This window comes from Peromyscus californicus, unplaced genomic scaffold (genome assembly GCF_007827085.1).
Source record: "Peromyscus californicus insignis strain IS unplaced genomic scaffold, ASM782708v3 Scaffold_18__1_contigs__length_77618521, whole genome shotgun sequence".
In the NCBI taxonomy this organism is placed as follows: Eukaryota; Metazoa; Chordata; class Mammalia; order Rodentia; family Cricetidae; genus Peromyscus; species Peromyscus californicus.
In genome coordinates this window covers 64,426,826-64,453,610 of record NW_026294480.1, presented here as the reverse complement: position 1 = coordinate 64,453,610, position 26,785 = coordinate 64,426,826, and the positions used below count along the sequence as shown (strand labels likewise).

The following is a 26,785-nucleotide window of genomic DNA, read 5'->3' as shown; positions in this document are numbered from 1 at the left end:
CCTGGTTAGTGCCATGGTGCCTTAGCCTTGTGATTAATCCTGCTTTTCCTCTCCTTCAGCAAAACACCACATTTGTCCCATAGAGACCTCTTAATATGAATGAGTTCCTTTTTGTATCATTAACAGTGAAATGCAAAGAACTGGAGACCTAGCCCTAGACCCTAAGGTCCTCATTAATCTGCATGGGATTCATTTGCACTGATCTCCCTGGCTTCCTTCTGCTATGAATTCCAGCTCCTGCAAATTGAAGGAACATCAAGAATTATGCTGATTCATTCCCCCACCCACAGTCCAACATCTTGGGGTTAGACTCTCTCAAGACGTTGGAGATTTAAAGTCTGACCCAAGAATCCTTAGCCACCATGGTTTCAGTTGCCTTGTTTTTTTCTCTGTTGCCTTGCAGCTTCTAATTGCTGTATCATGACTTATTCCTCTGGCCACACCCCCACCGGATTTCTGGAATGATATTCTGTGTCTTCACAAAAGAATTCAGCCATAGAGGAGGCATGGTTGTATACCTATGTTTCTATTCCATGATGCAGAACATGTGCCTGGCCCTTTACCTGCTCTTTCCTGCTGGAGGTGGGAACCAGACCTGTCCCTCGCCCCATCTTACTTCATCTCCTTTCCATGTACCCCACTCCCTGTCAGCAAGCCTTGCTGGAACTCTTTGATTTCTGCAGATTTTTCAAAAGCAAATTTTGTCACAATTCAGTCTCTGAAACTTTGCCGGCCATTCTTAACATCCGGTTTTCTAAGATACTCTGCCACAGGTACTCTGCCCTAGCCTGTCCTCTTCATTAAATCTGCAATTTCTCTTGTCTGGCCTCTTGAGGTAATGCAAATTCAGTTTTGAATATTATACTTTCCAGCAGGATCAAGAAACACCCAGGAGGATAATCCTAATATCCTTTATTCTTCAGATGCTCACACTTTTTGGGGAAAGATGACTTTGCATTCTATTGCATTCTGCATTCCACTCTTTCCTTCTGCCTGCCTCAGATCCTTATCTACCTGTGTTTACCCCACTCATCCCTGAGGACTGGCATTGACTATCTGTTAGTTGTTCCTTATCTTGATTGAAACTCTGATTAAACTGAGTCAGTGGTGGGAAAAAAAAAAAGGAAATGTGCATCGCTCTCCTCCACACAGGCTCTGGTTCGTGAGTCCCCTTCCATTCTTTGAGTCTAGTCACCTTCAACTTCTCACCCTGCATTGCTAACAAAGCATTGGCGTCATTCTCGTTAACTTTCAACCACTTGCTGCCTGACGCTGCCGAAGTCACTGTGCTACAAAGTCTAAACACGGAGATCTTACTACTCCACCTTAAAGTTTGTCTCTCCGCAATTCTTTGTCTTTGACCAAACCTAAACTTAGTATTTTCATTACTACGCAGGATGAAAGAGTTGGCACTGTGTATTTTAAAACCCATCCTCAGCTTTCATTTTTGCCTCAGTTTCTTCTCCTTTATCTGTCTGCCTGTCAAATTAGCGCATTCTCGGATGCCTACTATATGAAGACCTACTAATAAATTTGGAAGCTCCAAAGTGAGTGGAACAGAGATAACTCTGCGAGCTCTAACTCCAGCAGAAGTCAAACATTCCTAAGCAAATCACTGCAAACAGCATGCGATGCTCACTTCTGGCACTCACTAGAAAGCACATGACAGTAGGTGAGACAGACTCTAAAGTCTAGGAGCTGCCTGGTATATCCAGCTCCCTTTAGACAATTACAGAAAGGTCTTCCCCTCATAGCATGTGGATTACAGAAGCATTCATACTGGAGCAGATAAACAAGAAATAAGATGCCTCTCTGCCAGTAAGCTGCTTACAGGCATTCAACCTGGGGTTTCTGAACACAGCCCAAGATTGCCTTCTGATGTCTCTCCTATCAGGATCCTTCTTTGGGATAAATCTTGAGAATGGGAAACACAATAGCCATGTATTGAATACACCTAATAAACATGACCTTGGAGAAGTCACACAGTTTTCTGGGTTCCCTGAATTGTGAACTTAGATAAAAATAGAACCCACTCCAGTGTTATTTGGTGGATAATGTGAACATGTACTCCATTACATATTGCCGAGTAAGTTCTCGGTAAAATTGCTGTGCCTGCATGCTAGAGACAAAATCGAAGTCCACTCCGCGGTCAGGGAGAATCCCAGCAAAGGCTGCCTAAACTGTTTTTCCATTTTGAATGAATCTCAATTATAAATGCTAATTTTGATGTATTAATTGACATATTAACTTTGGCCTTACATAAAATTAAAACACTAAAAATCAAAACACAAGTTATTGAGCATATGGTTTTATACTGAGCATCAAATTTTATGAGAAATGCTGTGAAAGGAAGAAAGAATATATTGGCAAGCCAATAAATACTCTTCAATTGATGTCATTAAATTTTCTTATTGTTATACAGGGTCTTCAAGAAGGTCTTTAAAGTACATGGGTTACATTGATTTTAGTAAAAGTTAGAGTGAAAAAATAACACTTATAAGAGATCATTTAATTAGATATAGTTTCCATATGAGAGCTAGTCTATTGTTATGGGGGACTGACTTCGTGATATAACTTAGAATATACACAACTACAGTTGCTAGTTCACATCTACATGACCATTACCCTGCTTATTTATTCCAAAGGCAGAAGAAATATGAAAACAGGTCATACAAAATAAATTCAGGAGCTCACTAAAAAGGCTTTCTTTAAAATAAATTACTTGTTATTACTGATACAAGTTCAGGCATAGTAAAAATAGGTATGAAAGATCATATAAATTGCAAGCAAAATTAAATTCATGTTTATATGCCTCTGTGTGTACATTTGTATGCATATATATGCATTCATTTCTATTACTAGCTCTATACTCTTTTAGTTAATGTAGCTTTGCAGGAAATTTTTGAAACTGAGAAATAAAAGTCACCTAACTTTGTTATTTTGCAAGATCATTTCTGCTATTTGGACTCTCTGATCCTCCATGTGACTTTTAAAGCTAATTCGTCATTATCCTCAAAGGAGGGTAGATGGAATTGTCACTGGAATTGTGTTGAATATCTAGATCATTTGGCAGATCTTGCATCTAACAGTGTTGCCTCTTCCAATTCAAGTTTATAAACTTGCTGAATTTGCTTTTTGAGTAAAAAACTTTAAGTGGATTGTAATGGATTTTCTATGTAGGATTTAGTGTCATCTGCACACAGAAGTAGTTTTACTTCTCTTTGGTCTGGGTGTCTTTTTACTTATTTTTTCCTATGTTTATGACTTTGGGCCCCATTGTATCTTTGCAGTAAATAATAAAGAACACTGTATAAATAGTTCTCTTGGCCAAAGTACCCACACTAAAAATCATCTCAAATTAAGCTATCACTTTTCAATTATACAATCTAATTTCAGCAAGAGAGAGGTGTTAGGAGCAGTTAGGAAAGCAAACCAAAGTTCTGACTGTATCTTGCTGACACTAGCTTGGGTGAGAAAGAATTCTTGGGAAACAGATACTTGGCGGCCATCTTAGGAGAAAGTGAAAGCAACATGGCTTCGGTTTAGCACTGGACGTTGGTGGCTGTCCTCTCTTTGCTTACTTTCTACTAGGTGTCTTAGTTAGGGTTTCTCTTGCTGTGACAAAACACCATGACCAAAAGCAAGTTGAGGAATAAAGGGTTTATTTGCCTTACACTTCCAAATCGAAGTCCATCATTAAAGGAAGCCAGGGCTGGAACCTGGAGGCAGGACCTGATGCAGAGGCCATGGGCAGGTGCTGCTTACTGACTTGCTCATCCATAGATTGCTCAACCTGCTTTCTTATAGAATCCAGGACCAATCAGCCCAGGGATAGCACCACCCAACATGGGCTAAGCCCTCCCCCATCAATCTCTACTTTAAAAAATTTCTTACAGCTGGGCAGTGGTGGTGCACATGCCTTTAATCCCAGGACTCTGGCTGCAGAGGCAGGTGGATCTCTGTGAGTTTGAGGCCAGCCTGTTCTACGGAGCAAGTTACAGGACAGCCAAAGCTACACAGAGAAACCATGTTTCAAAAAACAAAAACTAGAACTAAAACAAAAACAAAAACAAAAAGAAGGAAGGAAGGAAGGAAGGAAGGAAGGAAGGAAGGAAGGAAGGAAGGAAGGAAAGAAAAAAATTTCTCACAGCTGAGTCTTATAGAGGCATTTTGTCAGTTGAGGCTCCTTCCTCTCTGATGACTCTGGCTTCTGTCAAGTTGACATCCAGGACATTTGGGAGTTGTGCATATTTATCTGCAACTTGTTATTTCATTTATATTAATTTAGTCAAATATTGCAACTTTGAGAATTTCCCTAATATTGTGTATGTAATGCTATTATAATAATTTAAAGCATTGAAGAAATATACCCCTTTGAGATGTCACTTATCCTAATAGACTTCATGATCTGCACTCGTCTCCTGCAATCATACTGCTGCTGATAATGCTCTCTTATAAGTCTCCATATAATCATGTATGATATAGCTTATCCCAGGAATGCATTTAGGGATGGAATCCACGAATGGAGTGTTTGTGTCCATTTTCAATGTCACTAAATAAGATCTGCAGTTATCTCCTACAATTGTACTGCTGCTGATACCGCTCCTCTATATGTCTACATATAATCATGCATGATAGCTTATCTAAAGAATGTGTTTGGGGATGGAATCCTTGAATGGAGAGTTTGTGTCCATTTTCAAAGTCATTAAATACTAGTTATCTCTGCACAGTTGCACTAGTTACTTCTATTGTTGTGGTGATAAAATACCCAGAGGAAACAGCATAAGGAAGGCAGCATTTACTTTACTTCTGCCATCATTATGTTTCTAATAATTTGAAGAGATACCATGACCATGGCCACTTAAAAAGAATTATAATAGTTGAGGGCTTGCTTTAGTTTCAGAGAATGAGTCCATGACCATCAAGGTAGGAAGCATGGCGGCAGGCAGGCAGGCATGGTGCTGGGGTGGTAGCTGAGAGCTCACATCTAATCCGCAAGTTGGAGGAAGGAAGGTGTGTGTGTAGGGGGAGAGAGAGAGAGAGAGAGAGAGAGAGAGAAAGAGAGAGAGAGAGAGAGGAGAGCTCACTAACTAAGTATGACATCACCTTTAGAAATCTCAAAGCCCATGCCCAGTGACACATCTCCTCCAATGAGGACACACTTCCTAATCCTTCCCAATTCCTCCAACAAGGGACCAAGCATTCAAATATATGAGCTCATGGTGGCTGTTCTTGCTTAAAGCACACCACCATATCTGTAATTGCATTTCTTATTTGTCCTTTGTCCAGAAAATGTTTGATTTTTATTTGCTGGGAGGGAGGCATGTGGTGTATATGTGTGCATGTGATCTTGTTTGTTTGCATGTGTGTGTATACACATAGACATCCTAGGTCAAAGTGTGCTATCTTTTCCTAATACTCCTCATCTTAATTTTTTTCTGAATTGGGAGCTTGTGGAACTGTGTAGACTAGAGGATATGAAAGCTCCTGGAAACCAACAATCTCTGTCCCTCCAGAGCTGGGGTGACAGTCATGTGCTTGCCTCCATTCTCAGCTTTTCAGTGGTCCTTGGAAATCTGAATCCAAATTCCTGTGCTTGAGTAGCAAGCAATTTACCCAAAGAGCTACATCCCCATATGTGTGTGTGTGTGTGTGTGTGTGTGTGTGTGTGTGTGTGTGTGTGTATTATTCAGGACAGCCTGCCTTGAATTCACAACATAGCAAAGAATTACCTTGAATTTCAGATCCTCCCATTTCTTCCTCTAAAGCACTGGGACTAAAAATACCCACCATCACATCTTGTTTATCAGTTTGCTTTTTGCAATGCATTACAGTTCTCAAAACGTTTTGGACACTGTCTTTACCTATGCTATTTTCTTTTGACATAATTTAACATTTATCAGTTACACTAATTTTATTTTACTGTAGTAATATCTTTTTAAAGTTTTGTTTTAACATAATTTCTTACCTCATGTGACAAATGACTTGCTTCCATATATATATATCCTTCAAGAATACTTAAAAGTTTTTCTTTATGCCGGGTGGTGACAGCACACGCCTTTAATCCCAGCACTCGGGAGGCAGGGCCAATGAGATCTCTGTGAGTTAGAGGCCAGCCTGGTCTACAGAGCGACATCAAGGACAGGCACCAAAACTACACAGAGAAACCCTGTCTCTAAACACCCCCCAAAAAAGTTTTTCTTTACATTAAAAAAATTAAGTCTCTAGGAATCTATTTTGGCATATGGTAAGAAGAAAGACTCCAATATTTATTTCTGTAGAAATAGCCAATTGCTGCTGCATTGTTTGTTGAATCTCCTTCCATTTGTTCTCTTCTCTGCCATCTGTGTCTCACAACAAACTTGTACGAGGCACAATTCCTGTCTTCATTTGTTTACAATTGCCAGTGTCTCTCGTCTCTTTTCCATACTGCTAAATAGTTGTGCTGTCTCACTTGCTTTAAGTCCGAACAGTAGGAAGCCTCAGTTCCCCACCTCACACCCCTTCCTTGCCATCGCTGCTTGAGTTTGGGTTACCCATCCATCTCTCTGGGTTTTCTTAGTCCTTCTTTTGTCTGTTCCCAATAGATTTTATGTTAATTCAGAAAATTATTATAAAATCCTAATGGAAACATTAAAAACCAAAGAACAACTGGGTGAATTAGATACACCTTTAAAAAATGAGATGTCATATTACAAAATATGTTCTATTTTTTCATTCATCTATGTTAAAGTTCCTTTTAATGAGGATTTTTACATCTGTATCCATAGCTATTCTATACAGGATTTATTGTTACAGTGAAGAGGTTTTAAAATTTTATTTCTAATTGATAAAAACTTGTAGGTAAGTCAGGCAGTGATGGTGGACACCTTTGATCCCAGCACTCGGGAGGCAGCGGCAGGCTAACCTCTGTGAGTTCGAGGCCAGCCTGGGCTACAAAGTGAGTTCCAGGAAAGGCATAAAGCTACACAAAGAAACCCTGTCTCGAAAAAAACAAAACAAAAACAACAACTATCTATATAAAGAGGAAAATTTGAATATAAATATTTATGCCAATAAACTTAAATTAGAATAGAAAGGCCATATTTATTTTAAATGATGAACCTCAAAGCCATACTAAAAAATCAAATGTGTTTAGGAAAAAAAAAATGGAGGGAGGAACAGATGAAAAAACTAAATAAAATAAGCATATCGTTGTTAGGAAATTAAATCTCAATTTCAGCTTTCAAATGTAATTACTCTTCCTTACATAATCGTTCCCATGAAGAGAACACTCTTTTAATTTAAGAATAGTTCCTTTTTGTTAAACTGTGCTTTGTGAAACAATGACTTCCACGAACCAGAACTGGACAAAATGTATTATAAAAAAGAAAAGGGATAGGAATTTCAAACATGAATACTGATGCAAATGTTTTAATAAAACACTTAGAATTGCAATCCATCAAAGAATAAATATGTCCACTAGTAAATAATAATCTACGTCAAAAATGTGTAAAAAGTTCTAATTTTAGAAATGCATCTGCTAGCATTGTCTTAGTTGCTTTTCAGTTGCTGTGAAGAGACACCATGACCTAGGCAATCTACAAAAGAAAGCATTTAACTGGGTGCTTGATTACAGTCTCAGAGGATGGGTCTATGGCTTTCACGGTGGGAAGTATATCAGCAAACAGGCAGTGATCTGGCTGGATTGGTAGCAAGGAGCTAACATCTGACCCACAAGCCTAAAGCCCAGAGAGAGAGAGTGGGGGGCGGTGAGGGAGTTGGGGGTAGAGAGAAATAGCTAACTGGGAATGGCATAGGCTTTTGAAACCTCAAAGCCCACCCACAGCTACATACTTCTTTAACACAGCTACACCTTCTAATCCTTCCCAAACAGCTCCACTAACCAGGGCTAAACATTAAAATATAAGAGACGATCAAGTACATTCTTATTTGAACCACATTAAGTGATAATCCCTAAACTGAGATATTAAAGTTGAAATTTAAAGATATCTTTCCTGTGTAAACTGAGAAGGACATTTTAGAAACCTACCTTGTCTTGTGAAATTAAATATTCCTTTACTCTCTAACAAAAGTCATAAGGAATTGGTAAAAATATTTTTTTTTAATGCCCACATCAAGAAATAAGTATGTGTGGGGCCCGGGCATTTCCTCAGTGGTTAGGAGCACAGGGGACCTGTGTTCTGCTCCCAGCACCCACATGGCAGCTCACAATCACATGTAACTATAGTTCTAAAGGATCCAAGACCTTTTCTGACACCCATGGGCACCAGGCATGCAAATGGTGTACATATGTACAGGCTGACAAAAAACACCCATATGCATACTTTTTTTTGAAAAAAATTAGATAGTTTTTTAAAAATAAGTACAAGAATGTTTGTTTTCCTGATTTTAAAACTCACAAACCTGAAACAGTATACATAAAATGAGTAGGAGTATATATATTGTTGTATCTGCATACATGGAATATTGTACAGCAGTAGAAATAAGTGAATTTTAGTAACAAATATATGGGTCATGTTGGTAACAGTAAAAATATTAATATTAAAAAACAAGTCCTAAAATATTTCCATATGACACTATTTATGTAAAATTAAAAAACAATCTCAAAAACAGTTGTGAATATTTAGTTACAACTTATCTGCCATAACTGAATTTGAAAGTAAAGAAATTTAAATAATCTACCATGGGATACCTTTAAGTAAGATAAAAATACAAGGACGTAATGGAGATGGTCACACTGATATTGTTAATATTTTAATTGCTTGATCCCCTCAGTATTAGTTGTGTGGCTTTTATATATTAACTGAGGAATACAAATGATTATCTCAATTATGAAAGAAATACAATTTGATAGTAATCATGGTTTTATATTTTTGTAGCAAAAAAAAAAATAAATAAATGGGAAAGTTCTCAACTTAATAAAATACATTCACCAAAAACCTACATTAAAAAGTACACTCTATGCAAAAGTGTTAAATGTATTTCTTAGTGTTTGAGTTTTATTGTATTCTTTTAAATAACTGTTTGCAACTTGAAAATGCAGTCTCATTGGCTGTTGCCGTGGGATTTTCAAAAGATGGTATTATTTCACTGGCTCTTCACAATTTACCTTTCAATCCTCCCCACATCCTCTCTTTCCTGGGATGCACTGTTCAAGTGCTGATCAATGTCATTTCCTGCTGCCCTTTAAGGAAAGTGATTGCTCAAGAGTTGTCCACAGTGCATCCCAACAAAAGCTCATGCTTTCAGCAATACAGAGTATTAAAGTGAGTAACTATCGCTGTGACCTCCATTCTGGTCTCTTAGTCCCCTCAGAGCGCCTTCAAGGGGACATTCCTGCTGTTCCTCCCCTGACAGCCAGTAAAAGCAGTAGTGGCAGACTCTTCCATTCCAATTCTAAACTAACAGATGTTTAGCAGTTCTTAAAATGTACAGATTTCTTCCTAACAGAAAAGACATGCCAAAATAATCTCTTTAGGTACAATTTTTATTTCTATATTTTGTTGCTTCTCTCTCGATTGGTTCCATTGCAAAATAACTTCTGATATTAAAGTTTAGTATCATTTTATCTAATAATTTTATATGGTTTTTCTTCTCTTGAATCAATATCAGAATTTCATTAAAATTTCTTTTGATTTCAAGACCCTAAAACATGCAAATATCAAAAAAATAGTATGTATTCCCTAATTTGTATTTCTGAATACGTAATAATACTTTCAATTCTTTTTCAAGTTACAACTGCAGTTAAAAAGTTGTGGTGGCATAGGCCTTTAATCCCAGTACTAGGGAAGCAGAGGCAGATGGGTCTGCCAATCTAAAACCAGCCTGTTGTACACAGCTAGTTCCAGTCTTCCAGAGCTACATAATAAGACCCTGTCTCAAAACTAAATTATAAATAAATAAGTCAGTAATTTTAGCCTTGATGCTTCCGATGAGATACCAAACACAGGTAAAGCAAGTTGAAATAATGAAGTGATGAGAAATTGATATCACAAATTCTTTATTTAAATGTGCAAATGTGAGGTATAACTTGCGAAGTTTTTAAAAATCTTGACTATGTATGCAAAAATATAAATAAGTTTAATATAATGAGTTTATTTCCAGTGATTTTTAATCCCACATCTAATTTGAGACAGCAGTTTAGGAGCTATTTTATAATAATTGAAAGATAGTGCATGAATAGTTTCAAAGTTAAAGAGTATGATTTTATAAATATGAGGGCTCTTGGAGCTGATTGCACAAGGACATTAGCCTCTATGTAAGTCCTGAGATAAGCACATACACACAAATAGTGCCAATGCAGTCCTGTTTCTCAGAAGAAGGAAAATGGAAGCAGAACATGTTTTGCATGCAGTCAAGAGTAACATAGTTAATGGAAACTATACATCTTATTTCAAGCCAAAACATTATAAGTGTTATCCATACACCACGTATGAGCTTCACTATAGATATCTCCAAACCACATTGCTCTATAGGATTTCATTAGTATATATCTATGACATCATATACAAATTTTTATCCTCGCCTTGCACTGTTTTATTTTCTATATCTTAATAAACTCCAAAAGTAGACACTGTACTAAGAATAAATGTGAAACAGAAATCCGTATCTAATTGAGAATTTTAAGACTGGAGTGACATGTATAAAAATGTTATTTATTAGTTAAACCCAGGAGAAAATAAATAGAAATGAACATAAACACACAAAAATATATAGATAAGACACCTATGCCATAAACATAAATATGAACCAATAAAATATTTATACTTTTGTAGGTATTTCATGAGAAAAATCTATAGATATGTATTATAATCCTGGTATAATTTGTCATGACTGATGTTAAGGAACTTGATACTTGTAAGACCGCTCAGGACTGGTTTCTATTTTAACTATGACATTGACAATACTACAAATGAAACATTTGACTGGAAATAATTGGCATCCTTTTATCTGTATTTCTGTATCACATATGCATTATATATTTTGGATAAAATATATTTACTGTAGGTATCCCTTGGGGCAGTCAACTCTCTGTATTAATAGATCGCATCACTGTAACCCACTAGTGGTTCCATACCTTTTAAGTCATAATCATGTCCTTCTCGAGCCTCTTAGGTACTCCATATGGTTTTTCTTTAACTATTGGCATTGATGGTGCACTTTCCTCAAACATTCTGAAGTATTCACCTTATATCTGGCTCCTGTGAAGCCTTGTCCTTACTGCTTAGTTTTGAGTAGTCAAGAGAAAAAACAAACAAACAACAACAACAAAAAAAACAAGTATCTAACATTCTTTACTTCACGATTGTTGTTGGCTTAGCCTAAAAATTAATCATGGTAAAATAGGCATATATCCAGCGGAGATTAGAAAAGTTCAACATTATGTTTGCATGGTCTGATAAAACAAAATGAAGTAAGAATGATTGGAAGTTTTGAGAATTTTATTTCAACAGAAGACACAGAGCTCTTCCAGCAGGAAGAATACATAAAAATATATATTATGTCAGCTTGCTCAATATTGCCAGTCACTTCATGTTCAAGACATGCAATGTGGTTTTTCATTATAGCATATTTTTACTGTGAGTATTTACCTTTCAAATTTCTTTTTATTTATAATTGACAAAATAAGAATATTTATATAACAACATATATAGACACATAATGGTATATACATATGTTGTTTATGAGTATTCAAAATATGTAATTGTAGTTATACAAATGAAGTACCTTTGCTAAAATTAGATTTATTAAAGTGAGTGTTTTTTTTCTCTTATTGAAAGTAGATTCTTTTCTCATACAATATATGCTGATGACAGTTTCCCCTCCTTCAACTCCTCCCATTTTCCCCACCTCCCCTCCCCTCCATATCCACTCCCTTTCTGTCTATCATTAGAAAAGAACAGGCTTCTAAGAGATAGCAACTCAACATGACAAAATAAAATATAATAAGATAAAGCAAAAACCTAACCTATCAGACACAGCAACCCAACAGGAGGAAAAGAGTCCCAAGAGCTGGCACAAAAGTCAGGGACCCCCTCGTTCTCACAATTGGGAATCTCGTAAAAATACCCATCTAAAAGTTATAGTATATATGCAGAGGCTTTAGTGAAATTTTGTGTAGGCCCTGTGCCTGCTGCTTTGGTCTCTGTGAGTTCATATGTACCTTGCTCAGTTGATTCAGAAGGCCTTGTTCTCATAGTGATCTCCATCCACTCCAACTCTTAGACTCTTTTCACTTCCTCTTCCATGGGATTCCCTGAGCTCTGAGGGGGAGGGATGTGATGAAGACATTCCATTTAGACTCTCTCCATCTAAAGCCTGGCTGTTCTCCTCTACTGCTGAAGGAATGTAGACGAATTTCTAAACAGTCTTATTAAATAAGAAACACAGATCCAAATACAGGGGTGCAAGCTGTAGAGATCAGAGCAATAGCTGCCAACTAACCTTAGCTCACCACCTCACCATAGCTTCCCAAGAGAGCTTCTTCCTGTCTAACCTGCGCTTTCATTGCCTTGCTGTTCTGATTTCTCATTAACTCTAATCCCAGCCATATCACTTCCTCATCACTGCCTGTCTATACAGACCTCCAGGTCTCTATGGTTGGTACTGGGATTAAAGCGTGTGTCACCACACTTGGCTGTGTCCTTGAACACACAGAGACTCTGCCTGCCATGTGATCAGATTAAGGGCATGTGCTACCACCACCTGACATCTGTTTAGGCTATGACCTCTGATCCCCAGGCAAACTTTATTTATTAACATACAAATAAAATGTCACATTTCAACACAAATAAAATATCACCACAGAGGAAGCCTCTCTGATAATGAATGAATAGGGCACTGATCTATGAGTATAGCAGAATATCATTAGGAGGTTTTTGTTTATTGATACTTTTTTTTTAGACCAGTAATGTTTGGTTTGTCCTATGTCTCTGGGCTTCTATGCCCTGGTTCTTGGTTACCCAAGCAGTATCAGATGTAGGTTCCTTCTCCTGGAATGGGCTTTATGTCAAATCAGACATTGGTAGTCTATGCCCACAAGTACTGTGCCACCATTGCCCTAGAATATTTTGCAGGCAGGAAAGATGGATATTATAGGTCAAAGGTTTTTTTTGTGGCTGGGTTGCTGTTTACATTTCTCTTTCAGTAGCCTGCAGAGTTCCTTTTTGCACCAAGGAGGCTAAAACACAGGGTTGAAAGCTCGACTTTTCATCTTCAATGAGTTATATAGGTGTTATCCTCAACAAAGGGGCCTTGCTGTTAGTTTGTGGAGAACAACTTTTTGTCTTACAAATGGACTTGGTTGTTCAGTGATTTCATGGAACATACTTGACCTACAACTCAATTGAATGCAGCCCAGTCCCACTACTGAAAGCCTTGTTTGGTGACAAGAAATGTTCAATTGAGACTCTGTATCCCCCATTGTTAGAAGACCTCATTAGGATCACCTTCATATATTTTTAGGAAGTTTACACTGTACTAGGTTTCCATATAATCCTTCTAATGTCCCTCAATTCCAGCTGTCTCTCCCCACATTCTCTCCCTCTACTCTGTCTCTCCTCCACATCCCCACCTGATCCCCTCTTTCCTGTTCCCACTTGCCCCTAGTCTACTCATATAATCTACTCTATTTCTCCCTCTCAGGGAGATCCATGTGTCCTCCCAGACCTTTCCTCTTTGCCTAACCTCACTGGGTCTGTAGATTGTAGCTTGAATATTATTTACTTAACAGCTAATATCCACTTATAAGTAAATACAAACCATATTTATCTCAAGATGATTCTTTTCTAGATCCATCCATTAGTCTGCAAATTTCATGTTGCTATTTTTAAACAGCTGAGTAATACTTCATTGTGTAAATATACCACATTGTGTTTTTAAAGAATTCTCCTGTCAAAGGATATCCAGGCTGTTTCCAGTTTCTGGCTATTATGAATAAAGCCACAATGAACATGGTTGAGCAAATGTACTTATGGTAGAATGAATTATTAAAGTTATTCTTAATAATATTTTCAGCAAGCTTTTCAAGAGCATGTAGCAAAATTTCAGCTATACAATGTACACTTGGGCTTTTAGAAAGTGATCAACGACATATTATTTCAATTCAACCTTAAAAGATATATCATTGTTTTCTAAATTATATGTAAGTTATTAATGATTGTACTCTTTGTTTTCTCATTCAGTTTGGCTTCAACAGTTTTTTTTAACACATCCAAAAATTTAATTATATATTGCAATGCTCTTTGATCAAAGACTTGTATTAAATAGTCAATTACCAACTAGTAATGGCCCTATCAATTGTAGACTGATTCAATTAAGGACCAGTTCTGAGTTTTATTCATGGAATAAATAAGTCAAAGTTCTTGCCTAATCAGAATCAGTCTTGAAAGGTGAATAAAGAAGGTATGTTAATTCTACTCTCTCCTGAGGCAACCTTGCTTTTGATGAACTCAGCAGAAAGTCACTTTCAATAATACTCTAAGAAAAGTGTGAGTCTCCTTCCTGGATTTTGAAGCTAGATACTTTTCTTCAACCTGCTTTATTTTTTAGAATATAGAAATTGGAGATATTTGATAATGGCTAGTATGTTTAATTATTAAAAACTATAATTAAGCATCAGTTTTCAAAATAATTCAAAAGCAAAATTATAACAGAGAATTGCAATGGTCTACTTATTATGAAATGACAAAAATTAAGTAATTCTCCCTCAGTAGCACATTATTCAAACAAGTCAAGAGCACCACATTAGATCTGGCCTTTCTTATTTTTTTTTCAAATACAGGTATATTTAATAAGATTTATATTAGTTTACTAGTGTTTTCAAATTATTCACTAAGGAATACTTTTTAATATGAGCAAAGTCTCATGGGATTCCCCTAATCACTTCAAAGCTTCCTTCAGAGTTGATAAAGCAGAATCAAGTTGAAGTGTTTCTGAGTTGAGCTTCTGGAAAATTCACTTATATCAATTTAACTCTTTCAGTTTGTTGATCGTGATTGTTGCAGTCTTTGATCCCCTCTCAAGTTTTTGAAGTATGCACACAGATTTTTCCAGTCTCTGGACAGCATCTCTTGTAACCCTAGCGTGAGATTCTGACATCTCAATCAGTAAAACAGGCCAGAACCAAGGGCACTCTTGGCTGAGGGCCCCAGGACCATTTTATTGCAATCAAAAACTCAAAGGTGGCAGTAGTACAGCCATCGACAAAGACAATCCAACATCCAGCACCACACACCAGTCAAGGAGAGTAGGGAGTACAAGGATGTGCTGCTTATTTTATTGTAACTTGTGAAACCATTCAAAATGCATCACTGGAACTCCTCACATACACTGGGCACAGGGTCAATATCGAAGGAATTCCTGGCCCTGAGATTCTTCATCTTGAGGAGAAAACTGGTAATAATATGATAATAGGTAGATTACCTAATAGGGAACTACAGTTATTCAAACAAAAATCTCCGTTTATTAAAAAATTAAAAATAAAAGGCCACTTCACATTTTGTATTATCAAGAAAATAACATATCCTACCTCTATTTGAAGAAAAGCAGGAAGAACAGAAGAGAACTGTCCTTCAACCGCTTCAGCTGAACCGTGTCAACGTCTGCCAGGCCTTGGGAAGGTGCCAGAGGCAGTGTTGATACAGGAAGGTCTGAAAGAAAACCAAGGAGACTTCCTTAGCGCTGATGGTGGGCAAAGGGAAGTCCATTGGTCAGCGGCAACAAGAAAGGATTCCTCTCCCTTCTCAAATCTCAGTAAGAGAGAATAAACATGATTAGACCGAGATGATTTTTTTTTAATATGCAGTACAACAAAGAGAGGAAAGTATACTGAGGGCATGAAGAAAAACAGGATAAGATGATCCATTTTTATACATATTAAACTGGTTGCAGGACCCTGTAGAAATGCTATTCTCAAGCACATACAGGGAAGTGAATGCTAAAATGATAAGAGAGAAAATGTAACGATGTTTATCAAGAAAATTGAAACACTGAAGTGCTGTAAATATACTGCTAGAAATGAAAATATTAACATTGAGGAGGACCAGTGGGGAAACTGAGAATACACGGTAGAATTATAAAAACTAAATGATGATGGAAAAATGCTACAAATAAGAAAGTCTAAAGTAAAAATTCAGCATTTGAATGATTGGTACTTAGAGTTAAGAAGCCAAGAAGAAAAATAAATACTTTAATATGAAGATTGATAAGATAACAGAAAATAAAAAGTGAATGAAGTTAAATGTGAGACAAGAAAAACTTTAAGTCCTATTGTCTCTCAGGAAACAGAATTTAGCTTGTGAAATTTATCTCATTCTACCAAATAATCATAAATGAGATCCTTACCAAGAGATATTCTGGTAAATAATGATGATTAATAGTAAAAATTTCAAAGAAAGCATCAATCTTATAATAATCAGCCAGGCATGGATGCAGTTGTTTTTTTTTTTTTTTTTTAAAAAAAAAAGGTATCACTAAACAATTGGAGAAAATGAGAAAAGTATAATATAAAAATATAGTATGTTCCCATACCACACAACATACATATATGGATATAAATAAGCTTGTAATCATACACATGTACATATTTGTGTACACACACAGATAATACACACATATAAATATGTACCCATGGTAGCTTAATGTTAAAACTGAATAAATAAAAAAGGAAAAATATTGTAGAAATTATAGCACATGTAAGTAATTCTTAACTGATGGAATTAAAGAGGTCTTTTAAGCCACAAAATGTTATACAGTCACCAAAGTACAGCAGATTTGAGTAAGGAAAGCACAAAATTGTATGGAGTCAAATGTAAAATAAAAGAACATGGTCCTCTATGGGAAATGCAAATGCTAGACAGACGGCCAGCCTCAAAGATGAACAGGATCTGTAACAGGGCATTAAGGGGGGTTAGAGTTAGTTAGTTAGTTAGTTAGTTAGTTAGTTAGTCAGTCAGTCAGTCAGTGGGACTGAACAAGAAGGAAAAGGAAAATTAAATGTCATTCAGTGCCACTTCAGGACATGAAACTTAAAACTGCCCTTTCTATTTGGAGTGTCATAAGCATAAACTTTTCTACAAGAGAGATTTTGTGAGGAGTAGAGGGAAATACTTATACAGTAGATAAAAGCCTATAATTGTGGAGCAAATTGAAACGCCGCATGCTGTGATTCAAATAGTGGGTTCTGGTGTCTATAAAGACACAGAACAGCGATGAACAATGAAACATAAATGCAATTTAGCTTATATTTGGGATTCTGTGGATAAAAGAAATGGAAACAAATGACTATCAAGGGGAATTAATAGAATATTTTCATAGCGCATGTATCTACAAAGAAGAATATAATATAGCCACCACAACTTATTATTGTTATTATTATTATTGTATGCAAAACACCCAAGATAAAATCATACAAAATTCAAAGCAGCATGTACACTGTGAGCCAAGGTTGTGGAAACAGTTTGATACAGGAATTGTGTAAAAACAAAAGAATAAATAAGTAAAGAGTGTTAACTTCAGATAGTACAATTATAGCTCAGTGTAAGTATTTTCCTCACGTCTGTTTACCCTGATTCCCTTATTTTTACAAACCATATTATTTTGTGTTAAATATGATTCCCTTTTATTAGCCTTAAGTTCTTTTTAAATTTGTCTTTGGAAATAGATAAGAACACTGGGATTTTCTGGAATGATTGATTTTAGTAGAAATACTGAAGAGCAAAATACATGTGTTTTCATTTATAAAGCAGATGTCACGGAATCCCATATGGAACAAAGCGTGTCGTAAATTACTGTAAGTTAGAAAATCAACAGTGAGGGGATGAGGAGGAAAGCCATTGGCTGCCAGCAGGTTAGTAGATGAAAGATGTGAGCAGTAGCTGATATGTACTAGCTGCCAATTTGATAGAACCCAGTCATCTGAGAGGAGGGAACATCAGCTGAATTCCGTCCGTCACATTGGTCTAAAGGCTTCTATGTGGTGAGTTTGCCTTATTGCTAAATGATTTGGGAGGGCTCAGCCCACTCTGGGCAGTGTCATCCTTAGACAGGTGGGCTCTAACGGCATAAGAAAGGCAGCTGAAGGTGAGCCAAGAGCAATCCAGTAAGCAGCTCCCCTCCATAGTGTCAACTTCAATGCCTGCCTCCAGACTCCTGCTTGGAGTTCCTGCCCTGACTTCTCTTGGTGATGCACCATGACCTGCTACTCCAATAAATCCTTTCCTTCTCCTTCTTCAAGCTGTTTTAGGTCATGGTATTTCTCACAGCTATAAAGGCAAACTAGGACTTACATTTTATTATTATAAAAAACATAATTGTGCCGGGCGGTGGTGGCGCACGCCTTTAATCCCAGCACTCGGGAGGCAGAGCCAGGCGGATCTCTGTGAGTTCGAGGCCAGCCTGGTCTCCAGAGCGAGTTCCAGGAAAGGCGCAAAGCTACACAGAGAAACCCTGTCTCGAAAAACCAAACCCCCCCCCAAAAAAAACATAATTGTGTTTTTAAATAGCATTTAATAATTTAAAAATTATAATGTTACTTTTTAATGCCAAAAGTTAGAAATTTTTCAGACAAACCTAAAGGAACAAGGGAAAAGCACTGATCATATACTGAAGACAAAGTTGGTTTCATCTCCTCCTCTGTAAGTTTTCTATACAGCATACAATTAGACTTAGCATGAAAAAGATTATCAGAATTAAATGGCTAACTCTAACAGGCTCATAACCACCAAGGTACCTGCACCATTAAGCTAAAATATTCAGTTCAACTGTTTGCGTAATGCTAAATTAATCCTTTTAGAAAGTTAACTGGCATAAGTTGACAGCAAACGGGGGATGAAGTTCAAGCTGACACATGGCTCTGTGTATTTGGTTATTGAAGGCAACTGCTAAATGTAGAATTTTCTCTAATTTGAGTCCAGGGCCAATGATACCTGGATATTTGGAATACTACCATATGCCAAGTGTCCTGCAAACATAATACTGCATAACCACCTGCACTCAGAAAGCTACTGCTGGAACCATGCATAGGATTTTAACTTTTATTTTTAAAATATAGCATAAGAAAACCAATTGCTATCTTAAATGGTTAAAACTACTTTTGGAAATTAACCATTTCAACAAAGAGATTATAATAAGGGGTTCTAGAATTCATATCTTATCAAGCATCTGTAGTATTGTAAAGAGTCTAAACCTTCAAATAGTGAGATCAAATCAGTTACAAAGGGTGAATACTATATCATAATAAAATAGCAACTATCTCTTTGACCTGTGCTCCCACTGAAAGTACAGTCAACATACGATAACATTGTTCAAATACTGGTAGGAGTTATTGTGTGCCCTGAACCCAACTGACACATATAACTGTTTAATAACACTGTCGAGGTTAAGTAAGTATTCATAAGGACTACTATGCAGGTCTACCACACCTGTCTAGCACGCATAAAGTCCTATGTCCACTGAAAACAAACCTCATGTAAATACTTTGCCTCTGATGTATGTAGGATGTGCATTCAAAGATCCGTCCAACAATGGGTTAACAACATATGGAGAAAGTCCATCTATACTGAACATATAGGGGACCTAAACACTACAATCTAACATGTTTCTGCTACATTTACATTGTGTACAAGTGAATATTTAGTGATGCAAAGTATGTCATAAAATTTATTTGTCATATTTCTGTTAACTGTTGTATCTTTGCATACACCCTGAAAATGCGATCAAAATACACTTTAACTCACTTTTTCATGTTATAAATTTTTATATTTTTTTAAAATTTTTGAGATTATAATATAATTACATTTCTCCCTTCATTTCTTTCCCTGAACCCTCCCATATTCCCCTCTTTCCTTAAAATTCATGGCCTCTTCTTTCATTTATTGTTCTTGTGCGCACATGTGTACACATATACAGCTCTAGGCCCCACTTCCCCCTTTCTACAACCTTCTAACAAGGTTATGATAGACTCTTCAATTCTTTTCTCAACTTTATTTGAGCTTCTAATTAATGTCTTTCATACAACTCATTCTATTTATGATTGTATACGTTGGATAGATGCACACTCATTTTATTTTCATAAAACCCTGGGCAGAGGGCAGTTCGCTCAACTTTCCTGATAAAGAGATTGAGAGAAAGAAGAGCACGTAGGCAGTTAAGAAGCATCTACTTCCAGCTGTGTGAGGTCACTGACTCTAAAAATTGAGTTTCCAAACACTGAAGACTTATTAGCTAGTTTCTTTTGCCAGTAATCTTTATGCTACAACAACAGTACTTCATTACCTTGACCAAAAATATTATGTCATATAGAAGATAAAAAAAAACTGGATTAAGGCAGATAGTGTTTTCTGGCAGGACACATGGCTTTCTTTCTTAGCCATAGGTTTGTTCCTATTCATGGAACCTACTAAGGAATCAGCTCCAGTTCAAACCAACGAAACTTTTATTGGGAACTTGTTACGTGTCAGCTTCACGTCATACAGATTCAGACATGAGGGGCAGTGCACTGTGTCAAATGTTGAGCCATGAACCAGCCCAGTGCCCTCAAGAGTCGATCCTATTTGAGTGAAACCTTGGGAGATGGGACTCTCCTAGAGCAGTGAGTGTTTCATCCAGATTGACATGAGAACCCGGTCATTGGCCAGAACTCCCTGGGTGTCCTGCTCAGGATAGTTCTGTGTGTGCCCTGTTTCAGCAAGCTCATTTTACATATGAGTCAAAATTATTTTCATACTGAAAGAAGCCTTCTTAGAGCTGGTATTCTAAATTTAATGCAGGGGATTTTAGGATAAAGTCCAGGTTGAAACAGATTGCTGCCTCTGCTGCCTGTTTAAGTACAGAAGCTGGCTGAACAGAAACAGAAAAGAAAAACAGTTCTAGATTTAAAAAAAAAAAAAAAAAGCTAGAGTGGGTGAAAAGCATATCCATTGGAAAGAGTCAAGGTATAAAATTTAGGAGAAAACATCTCCACCCAGTAAGAAACCCAGATGCCTGTAGGAATCACCATAGACACAGACGCTGAAAGAGTTCTTCTCAGATCTGAGCTGAGGATTCCCAGGCATTTAGGGCTAAAGAGTCAGCCCTGAGTGGTTCATAGCCCCGGGCCATTCAATTCCTGTGTGTTTGCAGCCTGTGATGGTACACAGTGGCTCAGTTCTGTCAGGTAGCTTATTTATTTTTCAGTTTTGAAGGTCAGCAAGCATGAAAAACATTATGATGAACAGCAGACTTTGACCAAGTGTCTCTGAGCAAATAGATTTGGATATATAACAGTAAAAGCTACATTTTTAGCTGAGTCAGCCAAAGAACAGAGAAAAAATGCATGTTAAAACAGAATTCTCTTAATGTAAAAGCAGAATTGTTTTTGTTGCTTTTTTTATACCATCATTTTAATGAGTGTAGTTATTCCTTCAAAATTATCCCCAGGGGGAAAAAAAAGGTAAAATTCATTGATTTGTTGAAAGTATTTTTCACTGATCAAAGAATTCATGTTTGTGGTAGACCCCTGAAACAAAATGAAATAGCATAGAATCTCAAGTTCTTTATCCAGTGTTTACCTTTGGAATGTGTGCTGTGCTGTGTTCCTTCTCCACATATATATTTCCTCATGTGTAAAGAGATAATATAGTACGTGGACAATTAAGGTACCGAACATGGGATGTGCAGGAATACCCCTAGAACAATGTGAGGCAGCACTCATTCTCAGAACATCACGTTTGCCATCCAACATCCTTGCTTGACTCCTGGGGTATTTTAGATGACATGACACATCGATAACGTTTCCTGCTGAAACATTTTCACAAACTGTTAGAGGCATGCCTCTATCTTAATAAATCATTTAAATTTAGACTACTATTTAAAGTGGATATTTCCCCAAATAAGAAATTGTCCATATAAATTTAAATCCACACACATACACATAGACATTTGTACACATTTTTGTGTGTGTGATCCCAAAGTTTAACACTTAGGAAAATTTTCCTTTATTTTGATGAGTATTTGTGTCACTAAATATGCTTCCTTTCTATTTATGCACCACAGCTATCTGTTATCACTCATGGCCAGTATCTGACCCATGACTATATTGGGGTTACCTTGCAGTCTCTCAGGAGAGAAGACCTGAAATAGGAACAAAAGAACAGAGTGTTTGACAATGCCGGGGTCATGCATGAGATCGATATGGTTAAAGATGATAAGTTCAAGGATGTAGCATGGAGCTTAGCCATAGGAAATAGCTGGAAGAGGGGGCATTGTCCAGGCAAGAAGGAAGCTGTAGATCAAGGAACACAAATAAAAGCAAAGGTGACTTCAAACATTGCCTGCCAAGAAAACAAAGTTTCTAAATTTAGTTTTCATTAGAGTTGCAGGGTGTAAAAAAGATTCAAGAATGAGTTTAAAATAAGTAGGGAAAATCTGGAACTGTTTTATGTTATGGTATTTGATGAAAGGCATCCCTAGCCCCTAGGTTTCACTTGTATTTTGATAATTTTAATACATAACAACTTAGTTTTTTCATTCACTACATTTCACTTGTAGTTTTTACTCATAGGGTTCATTTATAGGTTTCATTCACCATTTTGCAGGAAACACAAAGTATAATAGCCTAGATCCTACAATTAGACTTTCATATTGTTAACCTTTCATTTTTTTCCCTTTTCCCCAGTTGCCCTTATATATGTCCTTCAGTTTTGAACACTTCATTTTATCCTTAAATTATTTAGGATTATAATTTTCTGAAAGGAAATTTTTAGTGCACAAGAATTAATATTAATAAATTATATATTCCTGAATTCAATAAAATTCACAGGAACTGGGTGGGAATCTTATTTAATATTTAATTATGAAATGTCATATACTGTTTGTATTGCTCTTTGTGGAACAATAATTGGACTTTAATTGACCACATACTATATTACTTTGTTTTTCTGTGATTGGATTGATCAATAAATCTGTACATTAAATTATGAACACAAATGTTTAAACTCAGTGTCAGATGGTTGCAAGACAGGGGAACCAGTTTAATATAAGAAGTACTGGTGAGCCAAACTTACCATCACTTTATTTTAAAATGGTCAGCATGGTTGTCCAAGACATCTTAGACTATATCCCTCATGGCAAAATACAAATTTATCACTATAAATGCACCCATCTCTTTCAAAGTACAAATAACCAGGAGTATTTTTCACTTAGCATATATGGGTTTTAATCTCTTGAATTCTAGAGATTCGCAAATACATAGTGGGTTAATTCATTCCATTTAACGACTGTGCTCTCCTCTTTTCAGATTGACCTTCTTGTCCCTACCAAAGTGACCGGCATCATCACACAAGGCGCCAAGGATTTTGGTCACGTGCAGTTTGTGGGTTCATACAAACTAGCCTACAGCGATGACGGGGAGCACTGGACTGTGTACCAGGATGAGAAACAGAGAAAAGATAAGGTAAGTGGTCTGCACGCTCGGTAGAGTCAAGGGTCAGGCTCTGGTTCTATTTTTAATGGAAAAAGATTGCATGCAATATATTCTGATCATGGGTTCTGTGTTTCCCAACTCTTCCCAGGTCATCTTCCCACCCACCCAACTCCATGCCTCTTCTTTCTTTCTCTCCTTAGAAAACAAAGTGGGCAAACAGGCACAAAACACATAAGAAAAAGAAAGGAGAAAGAAAGAAAAAGGAAAACAAAGACAAGAAACACACACACACACACACTCATTAAAACATAAAACTGGAAAGTATAATATATGAGCAAAGGGCCAGTAAGGAAAAGAATGCCAAATCAATTTTGAATTTATTCCAAAAATAACACCAGTGTATACAATAAACCATGCTAAATAGAATTTCGAAGAAAAGAGTTTGCAGTAGAGTATGTGATATGAGACCTATTAAAATAAATAACTTTATTAGTGAAAAATCTCCCCTACTATACACTAAGATGTGGGTATCTAAAATTTTCTTTACATCTTACAAACTCAGAGGAGGCCTGACATTTGATCATAATTAACATGAGTGTACTGCAAAGACAAACATTACTATTATTTTATAAATAAATTAGTGATATTAGAAGAAACACTCACTTGAGAAAAATATTTCAGTGGTAATATTTCCTTGATTATGTGACAAAAAGGAACTTTAGAGACAGGCATATTTTGAGGACTATGCTAGTTCATCCAAGTAAAACAAATTCTTCTTTCTAAGTTTGCTTCAATATATTATAATTTGGAAATTAAAATTTCTATGAATAAATTATCTGATTTTATGGCTAAACACACCATATAGCTCTTTAAGTATGAAATTCCTATTTATTAACTTCTGATCCCCTTGAACTCATTTAACAACTGCTATCAATTTCTGTGGAACTCTGAAAAATAAAAGGCTTAGAGGTTGGTGCCTGGTTCTGGCCATACGTTATAATACAGCCGCAAGTAGCCTAAAGGCATTGAGTTGAGTGATTAGTTAGTGACCTTTGTACAGAGCTCGAGACTTCATGAGTTATCAATAGAAATACTTAGCTCAAGGGTTGGGGTAAAGTTTAAGAAACTCACACATTTCAAATGTTTCTGAGTTAATAACTTTTTATGTTAGGTGATACCTGTGTATCCTTGCTATTGGTATATTATGAGCCAACAAAAAGCTTGAGGATATCTTTCTTACTCAAGTGGTCAAGGCAGAGAATGTATAAATCTGGCTAGAAACACATAGGCTTGCAAACCTGTTTCAGTGAGACACTAGTCTGACTTTAGTTTGAATTCAGTTCAACCAAGCTCATTTAGTGGAAACAGTCTTAGGTTCTGATTTAAACAGCCCACATCTGTTTGTGTTTTTATATCTGTGAATACTCCACTTAACAGTTCAGAATACATACATGTTTTACATTTTAAAATCTCAGAGGCTGGTATGCTCTTATGACAACATATTAAGTCTTTCACATGCTTTATAGAACAAAGTATCGGGTTCTATTTTTTCATGGAAAAAGAATTTATGCAATATATTCTGGTCATGGTGTCCTTTTCCCCCAACTCTTCCCAGATCCTCCCCATCTCCATACCCACCCAACTCATATTTTGTTGAGAATTACTGTTCTCATTCAACAATGTAAACTAATGGTGTATTTTATAATCAGTGGCATCTCAGATCAAATACATATTGAACATTTTGTTTAAAATGTCTTCAAATTTATTTTATGACCTATAAACAAACTTTTGCAACAAGTGGTTATAAATAATGATTTCACCTCCTCTCAGGGTTTATAGACACTGGTGCGTAGAGTTGGATGCTCCACGACATGGGGGTTTTAAACTGTATACTTTAAACTTTGCTTAGTCTTGGAATTAGTTTTAAGATATGGAAGGCTTTTAAACTCTTTGCAATATGTACCCAAAATCAGTAATAGTTAAGTCTTTAGAGTTAGTGGGGCATGGTGGTACATGCATATAATCCCAGCACTCAGGAAGCTGAGGCAAGAGTGTCGGCACAGGTTCAAGGCTAGCTTGGGTAGTATGATGCTGTTTCTAAAACACACAATCTAAAACAAAAGAACAAGCAAACATTCATTTGTTGAAATACTTACCTCTGTTTACATTTAATATGTAAATTAGTGCTTATAATCAAATATTTTAAATTATTTTACTGATAGACTAGGAATTTGCTTAGTGAACACACTTGATCTTATTATCTCCTCCTGAAACATATGCAAATCATTCTGTGAAGTTGCTGGATAATGTGATTCAAGGTTTCTGTACCCTCTTGGTGTTTCATCTATCTGTTACTGAGTGTAATATGACTATCTCTCATTATCATTATGGAGTTGCCTATTTCTCTTTGCCATGACATCTTAGTTGTCTTCATATATTTGCACAGGCAAGGTCTTATTGTCATTTAGGAATTAAGTGACTCTTACATCTTACAATATTTTCCCCCTAAAATTTACTTCATCATGCATGGCTAGAGATACTCCAGCATTTGGAAACGTTACCTCCATGTAATGTGTGTACATTTTACTTACATGTAATACATTTGAGATGAAATTCTACTGTGTATAGATAGTTATATTTTTAAGCCCAATCTAGTCTACTTTGAAAACAAACAAAAGCAAGCTTTCAAGCCACCTACATGTGATATCAGTATTGATGTAAATGGCTTTAAATTAATCACTTAAGTATTTATTTCCTATTTATTGCATCTTTTCATCTTTTTGTCTTCATTTGGATAAGTTCAAAATTTTAGGCCTTCTATATTACTGTAATTAATGAGGCAATTCCACGTAATTTATCCAGTAATCAAGAGAGGTTTATTTCTGGGATAACTTACAGCCCATAGGGGTTGGTTACAGGAGAGATGAGGGGTACCATCCAATGGAGAACTCTGGCTTGGCGTCTCATCCAGTTTCTAGGACCTTGAGGTATCCAGAAGGGGCCAAACACTTACACACTCAAGTCTTAATGAACTCCCTCTCAGCCACACCCCAGGGGCAGGTCAGCCCCAGAGGCAGGTCAAAGGCAGGTGTGGCAGTTACCTACTGTCACTCTAGGGGCAGTGTTTCAAGGTCAAAGCTGGAACAGCTACCCACTACATCTCTATTTTATGTAATGTGTAGTCTACAATATTTTGTTATTTTAGCTAATGTATTGGGATTCATGGTATACATTTTAACTATTAAAACCTAATTTCAAATGAATGTAAAGCCCCAGACTCTTAACACTATAAGCACAATAAAACAGATTCTAGACATAAAATCATACACTGGAAGACCGTTTATTGCTATTGTTATTACTAGTGTTAATGTTAGTTTCTTA

At 36.5% G+C, this 26,785-nt stretch overlaps 1 protein-coding gene across 2 annotated transcripts in view; it reads left to right on the top strand.

Moving 5' to 3' along the window:
• Edil3 (EGF like repeats and discoidin domains 3) overlaps positions 1-26,785 on the top strand; it is a 457,317-nt gene that overhangs the window by 405,662 nt on the left and 24,870 nt on the right. For both annotated transcript variants that reach the window (XM_052743643.1, XM_052743642.1), the window contains one exon: positions 23,279-23,434. In XM_052743643.1, the coding sequence (XP_052599603.1) occupies positions 23,279-23,434 (156 nt within the window). The remainder of the gene's footprint in view (positions 1-23,278; positions 23,435-26,785) is intronic.